Genomic DNA, 15,200 nt, shown 5'->3' with positions numbered 1-15,200 from the left:
TTATCAGAAAACTGTCACCATTTTATCTATTAGCTACAGCCGTTTTTTTGTGCAGCAATCAAATGCACCTTTTGGTACAAGACTAACTCTAATATTTTGAGATTAGAGTTATAAACGTTCAGGATTTAGTGGGGACACACTGAAAATCATGGAAATATCTGGCACAGCTACGGTTACTCCTCACACATTAACTAAGGAAGCCTTCAGTAATTTTCATCCTGATATATTTATACCAAAGTGTGTAAAAATCTGACTTCTTTATTAATGCATTAAATTACCTTGGAAATGCATTGGTGACCATGCTGAATGGGGCAGCATCCTTATTTTAATACTGTTAAGCCTGATTAAAGTTATAGCAGGTTTATTATTACAACTCATCTCTAATCTTCAGGCTTCTGGGCAACAAGAAGATGTACATAGAGGACCTGGAGCTGCAAGTACGCAGAGGAAGCTCACTGCCTGCATTTCACTTTGCCTGTGGTCATTTAATACAGACAATAATACGCTGATGGAGCCCTTTCCAGGTCACCTTGGCGGGCTTGGGAGGAGAAAGGGTTTTGAGCTGATGGAAGCCTCCTGCAACTCCGATCGACATAACGAGTGAACTATCCCCGGGTGCAAAACATGAAAGAGAGGCCGATTGACAGAGGCCTCGCTGGAGACTTGGTTGCACTCACTTTGATTCTAAGAGTTGATGTCTCTTGGAGTTGATTTAACATTCCTATCACTGGTCTGCCTGGTGTCAGTCAGGACTGTCTGCGTCGGAGAGATCTGCGCGCGCCAGCACTTTGACTGGCGCAGACATCATTACCCCGAATTTCACAAATTACGGGTATTACGTGAAGTGCAACTCTGGCGGCTGATGTAACGTTCAGCTGCTGCAGATTAGAGAGGCCGACGATGACGACGAGGGTCAACCCCCCCCCCCCCACTCCCTCCTCCTCAGAGGAAGCGGCTTAAGCCTGTCAGACCCACCAGTCATCGGCCAAGTCTGGCCATATGCACGTTTTCCGTCGTGGCCAAGCCAAGCCTGGGCGTGTTGCTCTGGGAGACAGGGATCTCGACGTCCTTCACGTGATGTTTTTACAGTGCCGTTACATTATCCTAATTCAACTCCACTTTCCAAAATAGCCTCTGATCAATGAGGCTTTCAGTTTCCTGCAAGCATCGACGTTTCACCTTCAGACTCTCTAATTTCACATGAGCACAACTTATCTGCTTAGGCCTGCATTACTAAAGCTGAGGACTTGCATGCTGTTCACCTTCGTGGTTCTAAAAACACTGACCCCGAAAAAGCCAACGAATGAAACCAGTTCTCTCACTGTTTACTAAAACTAGCTTATTTAAGAGACTCAACCGTGTAGAAATTAATGTTCGATAAAAAATTGCCTTAAAAGCCCGAGCTGCAGTGATCACAGTAATATTTCTTCATACTTTAAATTTGTCTACATTCTATAAAGTTAACAGATTTATTCCACAACAGATTCAAGGGTGATCTTTACTCAGGTCAAGGCAAAAACTGATTTTCAGAAAAATCGTCATTGTTACTTGCATACAGCATTCACACCAATGGCCCAATCATCTGTGGGATCACACTGGGCGGAATTTGACCTCCAGTCTTCTTGGGTATCTCCATTCAACAAGCTTGACCCAACAGGGTTTTCTGCCTCCTTTTCCCCCAAAAAAACATTCAACAAACGGTCAAATCCAAAAAATCACTAAACCGCAAATATGTGGGGGTCCAATGTACTCAGCCCACACTTTCTAGGCCAGGTCTCAAACTCTCCTGGTGTTTTCAAGCTCCTTTTAATGCTGCAGATTTTTTTGGTCTTTTTTTGCCACAATACAGTCTTGTAGATCTTCAAACAGCTCAATTCACTTCATTTCTTGGCTTTCATTCTAATATGCACTGTCAACTGTATTCCATTGCAATCCATTAAATTTACCGCAGGTCGGCTCCAGTAAAGCTGGAGAAGGCTCTTCAGAGTGATCAGTGAAGACGCTCGATTTTGAGAGTAACGGCAGTCGGTCTCAATGTTGATGCACTCATTTTGTTAAAATGTTTACATTTACTTTCTGAAAACAGACTTTCACTTTATCATGATTAACCTTTTGTATAGGTCAGAACGATAGGAATTGAAAGAAAAATTTAACTCATCGTTGATTTTGGAAACTCCTGGACAAAGAAGAAGCATGGTCTGCAGTTGAACTCTAAGACACGTTTCAATGGAAACAAGTTAAAAAGTCTTAAAAGGTGAAGGACTGATTGAACATGAAAAGAGCTGCAACAACGGCCCGACTCATGTTCAAAGCAAGCTAAAGACCAGAGAGGTGCTGTCCATGGTGCTGCAAAAATACTTGCAGAATTCATTTGAAAAACTAAGAACTGCAGCAGCTGGAAACTTTTCCCTAAGTCTGTTTTTGTTTTTTGTTCCGAATTTGTTGCTTATGACTACCTATATGAAAAAAAAACACACTCATAAGTGTAGGAAAAGGCGGTTCCCGGCATTGGATTTGCTTCAGTAGACCCCATCTACCCTAACCCTAAAACGGTCAAAGAGGTGTTTTCAAACTGTCACTGCAAGTGGAGAAATTGACCAGAAAGGAAAGGGAGGGAGAGTAGTGGAGGTTACGGGAAGACCGCTTGGGCCTAAGATGCTTCGATCGATCCGGTTTACTTTTGGCAGATGTTCAGTCGAAGGAGACTGGAGAGCAATGAGCAGCAGAAAAGTCAAAACTGTTGTGTTCGCATCTACGCAGAGACCTTCTTTTATCAAATAAAATAAATGGGCCATGTCCTATGCTGACAGGGTGAGGCTCGGATATAAGGAAGGGTTTTGCTGGTGTGGCTTAGAGCTTAAATACATTCAGGATGCGAAGTCTGCTCCCGATGCTTTGGCACTATTGCAAATCCTGACCATCTCGATGCAAAGACTTAGTATTTATTAAAAAAAAAAAACTGTCACATGAAAAACACATTTAAGCTATATTTCATTAGCATTGTGTTATCTAAACTCCCATGCCAAAAATGAACATCAAAGTCATCCCTCTGTTTTCATAGATGCTTTGAGAAACCAACCTGGGGATGTGTTAAACCAATTCTTGTGCTTCCACTGAACACACTTCAGTTTATATGTTTTGTCTACTGGTCCACTGATGACATTATCAAACACACTCTACACAGTCTCATCCCACTTGAGGGGGGGGGGGGGGGGGCGGCTACCCCAGGATTGTCTTCATAGACTTCTCATCTGACCTTAATACAATAATCCCACAGCAGTTTACGGGGAAACTTTCACTGTGTTTGATCACGAGAAAGAGAGTCCGTCTACTTTCAAGACCAGGCTCGGCTATAAAGCTGATAGTGTGACCCAAGTTATCCTTAGCTGTCCCTGTTGTTACGCTACTATGGGCTTATAGTCTGCCAGAGGACGATCTGACTGACTTACCGAGTATTGCTCACTCTGCTATTTTCTCTTTTTATGATCTACTTACGCATATTTTGGCCCAGTGTCTCTGTATTAATCGGCATCCACATCCTAGAAAGAGTCATTACTGCCACAGATCAATATTTACGGCAGCATATGCGTACTCTGTGTTGTGCGGTGAACTGCTCAGTGGGAAACGGTACCGAAACAGCGTTTTGTGTGCGTCGCCGAGTCACCTGTCTGTTCGTCACAGAGAGTGGCAGTCATTATTCAAGTCCTGGCGACTGGTCGCTCAGAGCACATCAGTTGTGTCACCAATCACTTTGGAGAGTCTTGGGATGAATTAAGTCATACTTTTGGTCTAATTTGCCTTGATGTCAACTGTAGCAAAGCCAGGAGTAGGGGAAGTTCTTCGTCCCTGGTCTGGTTTAATGGCTTTGTCTTTTCTTTTGAGTTTTCATAGTTAATAGGTAAAATTATCTCTTCCTCCTCAATTGCTGATGCATTGGCTGAAATTGTGGGAAATGAAGAAATTTGTCCAGAGAAATGTAGGAAATCAGAACAATGAAACTATGGAATCTCAGTTCACATAATATGTGTACGCCTGGCTGAGGTGTCCAAGGCTTTACTCCATCGTTTGCAATATTAACTGTCCAACAACATAGCAAAAAACAAAAAAACAAAAAAAAGGAAAAATGAAATCTCTTCACTGTTGCGTTTACATGAGGAGCCACAGCTGGAGCGGATGATTAAACTTGTATTGCTGGTTTCCATGGTGAGATCACAGCCACAAAGTCGATTTTTTTATGTATTTAATTTTTTAAACTGCATGAATCTGGTTCTGTTGAGTGTAATAAAATAAAACAGTTTTTGGAACCTGTGAAGTTCTGCACATTGTTCAGATTCCTGTTGGCATCCATTCTCCTTGGGATTAAAATAAAAACTTAAATATCTCATTAGCACATGCATTCAGATCCGTCAGCCTATAAATATTTATAGCACTTATGAAAGCGCCCTGTCCCATAGACTTCACTAGCTTGTCATATTCCATCTTCCAGAAACATAACATTTCAACCAGGTAGGACAGTAGCTGTCTGCCAAGATCCATTTTAATTTCTGTGCACAGAGTTCGATATTAGACAGTGTTGATTATTTGTTGAGGAGTTTCCTCCTCAGTTGCTTTATGCCATTAATACCACTTTTTCCATACATTCTTTTAACTGGAAATCTGGTAACACTTGATCCAGTAGTTTTGTTCACGTAGCTTAATCATAAAATGTTCCAACACAGAAACGGTGAACCTTGGTTTTGCAGTGAAATCCATAAATATAAATGTCAACAGATGCCCTTCAAAATCCATCCAGGCAGCAATTAAACAGTAAGGGCTTTGTAATAAACAGCTGGCGCTGCGGTAATGATCTGTGTTAATGCAGAGGTGGTTGTTTGACATGTCTGGTTTAATGTGGATTCTTGCAGCCGTTTTTCCCTCCACGGAGACGGGATCTGAGGTGGCGCTACTTAATGTTTGTTTTAGTGTCTGTTCACAAGATTATATAATTACTGACACAAAAAAAAATTACAAATGTAAATTCTGAGTTAATGGTTGTAGAGACAGAAAGAATGATGACTTCTAGGTCAGATCACAGCATTAAGAGGTACTACTGTGGTCCTAGTTTTGTCTTTTGGGTTCAACCTATAGCGTTCAAATCAAAAATGTTTCTAGAGACAAATTAAATCTGAGCATAACGACAAACGGCGCCTAAGCCTTTTCAGATCGGATGCTTCTCAACAAATAAAAACATTCAATTAATAGTAAGCCATTCAATATGTCAAACTGCCCTTCTGTGCTCACAGTAGAGCGCTTTTGTTGCCGTCACATTTTTAGCCTTTAATTTAGACCAAGGTCATGTCTACAACTTTCTTTTCTAAGGAATGAAACCTTCTGTGAAAATCCATTCAGCCCACTGAAGGACAATTGCATGTACTACAAAAAAAAAAACACAAAAATAGTATTTTTAATAGTTTAATCGCTCTCCCTCATGCATACTTGTAAAAGAAATGGAGGTTGTTGAAATATTCCGTTTATTTTTTTATGTTTACAAAAATCCCTCTTTATGTAATTAAATGTGAGTATTTCAGCAGCTTAGAGGAAATTAGCTTGACAAGTGCTTTTATCATCCATTCAATCTCCCCAAAAGGCCATAAAAACAGATGTAGCTTGTGTTTTCCATGAAGCTAGCAGAGCCCATCTGGACTTCATTGAAAATTAGCCAGTCATCCACCATAATGGACAATAATCCCCTGAACATGACTCACACGACCACGATAAAGAGCTAAAAATGGAGCTCATGCAGCGCGCTGTCATAGTGCTGTTACTTATTTTTCTTACAGTGGACAAAAAAAAAAAAAAAATGAAGAAAGACGCAAACGGAAGCGTGAACGTCTGACTTTAGGCGGTGAACGTGAAGCGTCGTCGATACGCCCAACACCAGCTCCCAACTGGACAAAATCCTCCGGGAAGGAAACATAGACAGTCTCCCTCCTGTCTGCGCAGGACCCGCTTTGTAACTAATCTTTAAAGCACATCCTGATGGAAGATCTTGCCTCTGTAATGCTATTTATAGCTTGGTAATGCATCAGAGGTTGCACCTTCCATCTCGGCAGAACCAACATCTGCCTCTGTGTGCGCCGGCTTATCTATCCCAACACTGACAGCAGGCAGGCTTCACTTTCTTCCACGGACTTCAGCATCCAGAAACTATTCATTTTCAGCAGGCATCTTTTTTATAGTGCCTAAAATGTTAATGTGGTGCCGTGAAGAATTATTCATCGCCCTTGAACTTCAAAATTTATCAAGTCGCTGCCACACTCAAGCTCCGAGACACTGGGTGGAGAGCGTCTGTAAAGAAAGAAAACTATTTTCAAGTCTTGCCATTGGTTCGCAAATAAATTTGGGTCTGGACTTTGACTGGGCCACCCCAACACATTCACTTTTTTAAATTATACTATTTCATTGTGGTTGTGTAACTACTGGAAGATGAATCTCTCTCTTGTTCTCAGGTTTTCTTCCAAGATATTCCTGTATTTATCTTCATCCATATTCCCATTAACCCTTAAGCGCTTCGTTGTCCCTGTGGAAGTACCGCATCCCCACGGCGTGATGCTGTCGCAACTATGTTTCACAGTGAACATGGTCCTGCTGAACACAGCATTTTGTGTGGGCTCTTTATTAGCTTTATAACAAACAAGACATCTTGTATCTTTGTTTCAGCGGTTTATTTCTTTTAGCCATTTTTCGAAAAGGTCAGACCAGTCTGCAGTGTTGGTCTTCATGATGCTGTTTGTTCACTAATGTTCTCTAGCAAATCTCTGAAGCCTTGATCTTTTTCAGAAAATCCCAGTAAAAGTATATTGAAGTTTGTGCTTATGACCTGAGAAAATATGAGAGAGGCCACAAAATAACAAGATAAGCCTGGGATAGCCATGGAGAGGGTGGGGGGAGAGGAGGTCCAAGGGGTGCAGATGGGGAGGTATAGCATGCACAAACTACTAAGGAATGAAGCCTCGACGAAGCTTCAGAAAAATACCGTTTTACATTGGAAAAAGGCAGCAGTAGATTTTATAATCAGAAATTGGTCCTGATCTAAATGGTGGAAAACAGAAACCTCTAACTGGCCACACATATTCTTGGCTCGTGCTGCAATCGTCGGTGTTCGAGGTTCCACATTGAGTCTGTATTTCTGCTGTGACCTTGAGAGGTCTGTGCATTGAGAACCTTTAGGAATGACTGACTGAGGCATGTGTTCATGCAATAGCTGGCCTCCTTTTACACTCCAGTGCAGAAATGATAGACTAAGTCCTTTGAGTTCAGAGATGATGCGGAAACGATTGGATTCTGTCCGGTTACATCACGGACCACCCGAGCAATGTAAGGAGCTTAACTGTGACAGAACGTGCAACAATTAAGAAGCAGGAGACGGTACACTGAAACCCTCCCTGACCTACAACCATCTGCAGATGGGACAAAAAGGATGTGCGCGTTTTGACTGACTTGTGTGACTAAGAGAATGAACAAGACTATCCAAGCAAACGAATTATAGTCTCAATGAAGTCTTGATGTATTTCAAGGTTTACAAAATCCATAACTGTTGCAGTTATAGCTTATCAGCTGCACTGCACAGCAACATTTCAAGCACTATAGCACAAGCTAACATCCGCAATCTTCCCCAGCTCCATTTTTGGGGGGTACAGCCAATCAGCAGCAAGAAAAACAAATGGCAATCCTGGATTGTCTCCTTTCAAATGCTACACAATAGCGTGTGAAATAGCTTTGCAAATAGGTTTCAGCTTCACAGCTATATTTTCTTTCTAAAAATCTACTTTGCTCAACCAAAACCCCTCTAAATTGGTAAATTTTCCAGAAATAATTTGGAGTTGCACTCCACAGAAAAATTCACATACAGGTGAATCCACGAATACTGAACAGCTAAAACATCTCCACATTTTTAACACTTTAGACGTTATTAGTTTGCTCAGTTGTTTTATTTAAACTGTTGCAGGTAAAATCGCTAAATAAATATTTTGCACAAATACTATAAATGGTACTTCTAAGTTATTGTTCTAAATAAATCACGAAGCCCTGCTAGACTCCTAAAATTATCAGGTTGTCTTAATAAATCTTTCTTCAGATGCTTTTGGAAGCTCCTGTTTCCAAGCTCTGCTTAAATTAAATTTCAATTCATTTTATTTGATTTTATTTGATTTTATTTCTCTGATTAAAACATTTTTAATTTTTATCGGTTCTTTGGTGTATTTTCTATCTTAATGCCTCTATTTATATTAGCTTTTTAAATTGCTTTTTAGATTTCGTCCTAAAGGACTTGCATGTGTAATATCTACAACAGATCAGCAATTGGCTGCTAAATAGCCACAATATGATGAAAATGAACAAAGAAATAAAATGGAAAATATGAAGAAATGTAAGCAAATAACATTTGCTCGGGTTTCCTTTCTTTTGACCTTTGCAATAAAAACAGTAGTGAAAGCACAGTTCATTTTCCACCTCCATCTGACTGAGTCATTGACTGGTTGCTATGGATTGCACTACACTGCAAGTTTATTTTTGCAGCTAATGGAGAGAGTGTGAAACAATCCATATGCAGTTTGTTGTTGATACTTGGTCTAGATGCATGGTGTTATGAAGCATGTAGAAGTATTAACTGGAATTTTGTTGATGTCTTTTGATGAGGCAAAACAATAGCCTGAATGTTACAGCTGCTGCTGCTGCAGGTTACTCAAACATGATGACGGGTCTGTAAGTCCTTTACTGAACGTCATGCATCAGTCTTTCGGTAAAAAAGAGAGAGAAGCAACGTCACTTTTAAAGTCTAACAGTTTACCTGGAAACCAGGGTCTCATTTTGTAAAAGACAAACTGGAAACAATTTGATCTTTTTCAGTCTGACAAGGAAAAGAGAGAATTTTTACACATCAAAAACTGCATGTTAGAAGAGTAAGCAGCACAAGTCGTTATGTAATGAGATTAAAGGCGGCAGTCGCGCAGTACAAAACCCAGCTAATGACTTACGACTGCAAAACATCCCACTGCTGTCCAAGTGTATGACTGGATAATTTTTTAAAATGGTACATATGCTAAGAATACATTTGGCAATTACCAAGAGGGAAACCTACAGACTCGGCAATAGCCTCACCAGTCGCAGACAGAATACAATTATCATGATGCATTATAAAACCTCAGACAACGATGTACTTTATAATTTAATCACAGTTTCAGGGAGAGCTTTACATACACTCACAATGACCATCACGTTCTTTTTTATTATTATTATTATTATTATTATTATTAATGTTGGACGTTTAATCATTGTTTGTGAGTGAAATACATTTGCAATATGTTTTAAAAGGAACATTTAGATTTATAGTGGATTGTTTCTAATCCACATAGGGTAAAATTATAACCACAGGTTCCAATATGAACAAACACCAACAATTTTAACCTCAAACAAATGCTTTTGTATTCATCAAAATCTTCTGACAAAATTCTAGCTATTCAACATGTCTTCTTAAATTTATTTAAAATGTTTGGTTTGCTGGCGAAATCTTAAGCATCGATGGCAAACCTTCAAAAGGAATAGGGTGAGGATAATTAGAAAAAAAAAAAACATTTCAAAACAAGTGCTAATAAGTGTTTGGGAACACCGTTTTCCTGAAAAAGCCAGTTCTGTCTGAGGTCCAATTGTCGGACCCAAACTGTCAGCCTCAGATGAAGCGTGATTAGGTAGAACGTTTAAGAACAACCCAGGAAACACTGACGCCCACGTTGATCAATAATAGGAAGAAACAGGGAGGTCAGTGTCATTTCTGACTTTTGGGGAGTTAAAGACAGTCCACTACAAATTCAAACTATTTTAATATTTTACACTAAAATCACTAGGGTCTATGTTGGATAATCAGTCGGGCCTAAAACAACAGATGGATTGAATACATAATCAGGAGACTAAAACATGCCAAGAACAATTAATTAAGAGTGAATTTAAAGTAATCTGAAATACCTAAAAGCATAACTCTGGTTCAGAAGAAGGAATCCTTCAGGCTTTTGTTGGAATTTGTCTTTTAATACTCTAACACATCTTTGTCCTTACTGTCTTGTCCCACTCAATCACCGTGGTACAAATTTGCACACCCAGAAACAAACTTACATCAGCTATTATCAATGAATTCTCAAAATAACACTTGTGCCCCCAAAGTGTCAAAGCTTGATTAAAAACCAGTGCTTAAATTGTTTTCTAATAATATTTGTGTCACTGTGGTTTAATTGACCTTCGAAGCAAGGACAATATGTTTAAAGAGGTTAATTATAGTCTATATCTGATTAAATGAAAAATATAAACTCTTGTTTTGAATTCAGTTATGTACTTTTAAGTCAAATAAGCAATGCCGAAACTTAAGGTCATGTGTTTATTAAACAATATAAAGTGCTAGTGATTTAAGAGTAGTCCTCGGATGCTTCCTTTGCAAAAAGTCCCAGCATGTATTGCATTTCAAGGTCATCTCTAACAGTCTCTCTCTCTCTCTCTCTCTCTCTCTCTCTTTCTTTGTATTTCAAATCAAAATAACAGGGCATAAAGGTAAAACTGACAGGGCTGTGCACCTTATGGTGCTATTGGCTTCCTCCAGAGGGTTTTTCAAACATTGTGTAACCTGCTGTTTTTATATATATATATATATATATATATATATAAACGAAACAATCTGTCATGTACTTAGAATAAATCCCAATTTAATGACAGTTCTGAAATACAACTTTCTGAAAATTTAATTTCCATCTCTTGTCACAAAGGAAAATCCGTGAGGATAATCTCCGCACCAGTATCAAATTGCGCTGCGGTGTCTTTTGCCCTCGAGTGTCATTGAGGAGGTCTGTGTCAGCTGAAGTAACAGAACGATGCTATTTCTGGCCGATAGCGTCAAGATTTTCCTGACCTTCTTTTTCATCAAGCAAGGAGTGAAACGCAGAGCAGGAGTCAATTTTAAAATAAAGGGAAAAATCTCAGACAATAAGACTGACCTCGACAAACGAGCTTTGAGGAAAATCTTAAACTGATGGGGTTAAAGTCAGCCCTCAGATTTTCTAAGGGATTTGTTTGTCAGACTGAGACATAAAGTGTAGAGCTTAACCCAGAATTACACATTTTGCCGCGTTTTATTAATCTCGCAGCGGAACGCTGTTTGTCAGCTCTTCACAGCAGTGTAGAGGCAATCACTGATGTGAAATGGCCTGTTCAGCTGGTGACAACACTCCTTTCTCGACTTTCTGGTGTTTCAAAAGTAATGAGGGAAGTGATATGAGCAACGGACGTGTTTTTCAGTGGCTCATACACACTGCCTGATCTGGCAGAGGAGATCTGAGAGATGCGCTCAGATCTTCTAAACGGCCGACTGTGTTATTTATTTAGCGAAAGCCTGTGACAGACTAGGTACATAAAATGTTTAAAGGGGTCAGTTTGCCAGTTGGTACACTCGTCGCATACTTACACGTTGCCGTAATTTTGTAGCTCAACATTACGCATCAGTTTATTTCAATTTATAATTTAGTATTTTCGCCAATAATGAAGATGAATAGTCATAAAAATGTATAAATCTGAAATGGAGCTTAATTCGATTGTATGTTGTAAGCTCAGTAGGAAACATGCCATGTCAGCAAACTACAAAGGTACAAAAAAAAAAAACATAAAGCTTCATTTAAAAAACATGAAGCTTTTTAAATAAAAACTGTATTTTCAACTCACCTTGGGTTGTACCTCTACTTCCACCACTTGGTTCTTGTGCATGCAACCCTTGACGAAGCCCTCCACCGTGCTGTTGAACTTCATGAAGATCACATAGGCAGCGTAGGCGGAGAGCAGTGTGAGACTTTCCCAGATGGTGATGATGTTATCCAAGAAGAAGATGATGAGCATGATCAGATCCAGGATGTAGAAAGACACGTCGCGGAAGAGCGGCCACCACGTCAGGTTGAGGATCTCCTTGGAGAAGATGGCGCACATCCCGATGACGAACAGGATGTTGAAGACGGCCGAGCCTACAATGGTGCCTATGCCCACGTTGCTGTGAGAGATGAAGACTCCGATGATGGAGGTGAAGAGCTCCGGGGCCGAACCGCCGGCCGCCATGAAAGTGGCACCTGCCACGTCATCTGAGATGGAGAGCTTCTCTGTGATTACCGTCAGCGCTGGAACAAAAAACTCGTCGCACACGATGGCTAAGGCAATGAACATGTAGATCATGCCAAACATATGGAGGACCACTGCTCCTTGTCGCCTCTCCTCCAGGCTAAAAAGGTCCTGTGGGTACTCCCCCTGCGTCTCATTGTCATCTGCTGTGGACTTCATGGCTATGGGCATGTCAACGAACACATTTGGGTCCCCCTGGTGTGGAGTGGAAAGGAGGGTCCTGTGTGGGGCTGACTGCTGAAGATCCACCTGAGGGAGCGATGGCTCGCTGAGCCCATCTGATCTCCTGCTCAAGGCACTGACGGAGACGGCACTTAAAGCCACCAGGCTGAAGACCAACCCCAAAACCCGAACAGGCCGGAGCTTTTTCCGCAAATATTTCCGTCCCAGCTGCTTGCAGCCAGCGGCTTCTGCAAATCTCTTCTCCGAACAGTCCACGCTGGGCTGATCTGAAGCCATGACGGTGCAGCTCTCAGTGTCCTCGCTCTTAACAGGTGGTTAGGAACTTTGGGGAGTTAAACATTGTATTTCCCTCAGATTCAAATAAGATAAGAAGGTTGTCAGCGCTGTCCGGGATCCAGTTTTCCAAGGGATGTCATCATATCAGCCTTCACTAGATAGCATTGAAAGAATAGAAGAAGAATTACACCACTTGATGAGGAGGAAAGTCAACACGCCAAGCCAAATTCAGTTGAAAAGATATTCTTGGCCTCTGTCTAAACAAAGAGGAAATATGACAGAAAAGTTACAAGATTGCCTTAATTCAGGTCCAACATCATGACCAATGGCATATACAGGAAATTAGACCACTTATATTTCAATTATTGCACGTGTTGGGAATACAGTTGAAGTCAGAATTTCTTCAAATTGAGAAGTTTACACAAATGTCCTCTGTATTTGATGCACTCATTTCTAAATAGTAGAAACAAGTTTCATGTCTGTATCATTCTATAGAGTTCTCACAAAGGTTTGCTGAAATGTTGACCTACTCCTGACAATGTATTTCTAGGAAACAAAATGTCTCTACTTGCTAAAAACTACATTGATTGGATGTTGATAATGCTTGAATTTAATTCACTGAACAAACGTGACACCTTCGGTAGGTTCAAAATTACCTTCCTGATTTATTTTTTATTTTTCCAAGATGGGATGTAAGGATTACGTTTCAGGTTGTTGCCTTAAAACGTATCTACGGATGTGCCCAACGTACCGATCAGAAGCTTATGGAGCTATGACGTCACAGTTTGGGCTTTCCCAAAAGGCTTAAAGACATAGCAGTCGTAGCGTATGTAAACTTCTAAATTTGAGGAAAACGATAAAAAAAAATGATTTCCAGTATTTTGAAAAAAGAAAGAAAAACGTTGGTTATTGTCACTGATCGAACACATATTTTAGCTTGACTTTATCACAGAAAGTTATGATTTTTTTTTTCATACACATGCAAAAATCTGGTCAGACTGTCTTCAGTACTGCATCTTTTGTGAATTGTTACCAGTCTTCAGGAGTCAGTAACTCTCAAAAGTGGATCAGAGGAAAACACCAGGCTGAACCGCTGAGAGGGTCACGGACAACCGAGGTTCTTTAAAGCATGTGTGGTCTAAACCAACAGACAAGCGACTGTAACTCAGCTTGCTAGATCAGTTATTGTTGGATCTGATAGAGAAGTTTCCATATTCACAGTGCATTGCAGTTTGTTGCATAGCCGTAGACTACTTAGGGTGCCAGCGCTCACCATAATGCAATGCCTGATCAGTATAAATACCTCTACTGATGTCTAAGCCAGACAGAACAACAATCATATGCAATAAATTAACATCTAAACGTAGCTGAAAAGTTCTTTCCGTTAATATGTTTAGCTTCCATTTGAACAGGACATTTAAAATGCATTTTTCTGGACTAAAATAGGATAAAGAGTGTCTGCTGAAACAGCTGGAAATCAGACAGACATAGAGGAGTTATGAGTAAAGCAGGAAAAAAAAAACAAAGCAAAGAAGCTGAAAAAAAAACATAAAAGCTGAGCTTTATAGTACAAATCTAAATGTAGAAGGAGACAGAAAAAGTAGACTGATTTGAGCAACTACCTGAAATATTATCCCCGGGGACAACACTGAACTGAAACTCTTGCAAACAATAACTGAGTTTATTTAATGCATATGATTATTGTTCTGTAAGACAAAGCTTTAAAAAAAGAGTTAAGACAACCAAAGTACAGGGATATTATAACAAAACTAAACAAGAATTGATATCGTTTAACCACAGGACGACCATGAGCATCCTCATTCGGAAGCCCAACTGATAGATTGCTCTTCAAAATCAGCCGGGATTCACATTTACGAGTCGGCAAAATAACTGCATACGGTGCAAAGAGTGAAACTTATCATGCATCAGCATGATCATGACTGAATGAAGGGATCACCCAACAATTTAAGAGCAAAAGGGTCATATTTGCTGCTTTTACCAGGAAAACATACACAATGAAATACGACGCCCGCGGTTCACAGACATGACTTGATTGCAGTCTGTAAAAAACACACACAAAAAAAAAAACACAGCACAATAATGTGACGCTTCGCAGGTAAAGGAGGATAAACAACCGGCACACATGCGTCCTGTCCGCACTGTTTGACTTCTTAAGAGACGCTTGCTGCCTTCACAGCTGAACTCTTTCTTTTTCCCTCCCCACTCTCCACTCCCTGTCTGCCCTTGAGTTTCGCCCTTTCCGCTTAAACCACTAACCATCCTTTCCACCAACCCCCCTTGCCCCCCTCCCCACCTCAACATAAAGAGCCCAACATTATCCGTGTCCCCTGTTTCTGGCGAGGCGCATGACGCGCACCCAGAGTCATGCCTTACCTTTGACACAGGCGAGAGAAAAACAGGCGCACGGCTCGGCTGCACGTTGAGATTAGGAAATCCTCTCCGGTGCCCTCTTGCTCTCATTGAGCCAAAAAAAAAAAAAAAAAAAAAAAAAATGGGACCCCCCGCGCGAAGAAAGGGGGGGGCCTCGGAAAAAACACAAC

At 40.5% G+C, this 15,200-nt stretch overlaps 1 protein-coding gene across 5 annotated transcripts in view; it reads right to left on the bottom strand.

The window, feature by feature from the left end:
- The window catches only part of slc24a2 (solute carrier family 24 member 2), a 65,042-nt gene extending 49,879 nt beyond the window's left edge, over positions 1 to 15,163 (bottom strand). For all 5 annotated transcript variants that reach the window (XM_015030986.1, XM_015030989.1, XM_015030991.1 and 2 more), the window contains exons 1-2: positions 15,034 to 15,163; positions 11,737 to 12,793 (exon numbers count right to left, since the gene is read on the bottom strand). In XM_015030986.1, coding sequence (XP_014886472.1) covers positions 11,737 to 12,639 — 903 coding nt within the window. In that variant the 5' untranslated portion in view covers positions 12,640 to 12,793; positions 15,034 to 15,163. The remainder of the gene's footprint in view (positions 1 to 11,736; positions 12,794 to 15,033) is intronic.
- Between the last annotated feature and the right edge of the window lie 37 nt (positions 15,164 to 15,200).

Source organism: Poecilia latipinna, unplaced genomic scaffold (genome assembly GCF_001443285.1).
Source record: "Poecilia latipinna isolate Pla-1442-1.1 unplaced genomic scaffold, P_latipinna-1.0 Scaffold197, whole genome shotgun sequence".
In the NCBI taxonomy this organism is placed as follows: Eukaryota; Metazoa; Chordata; class Actinopteri; order Cyprinodontiformes; family Poeciliidae; genus Poecilia; species Poecilia latipinna.
The sequence above is the reverse complement of the archived record's forward strand: the minus strand, read 5'-3'. Positions and strand labels throughout refer to the sequence as shown.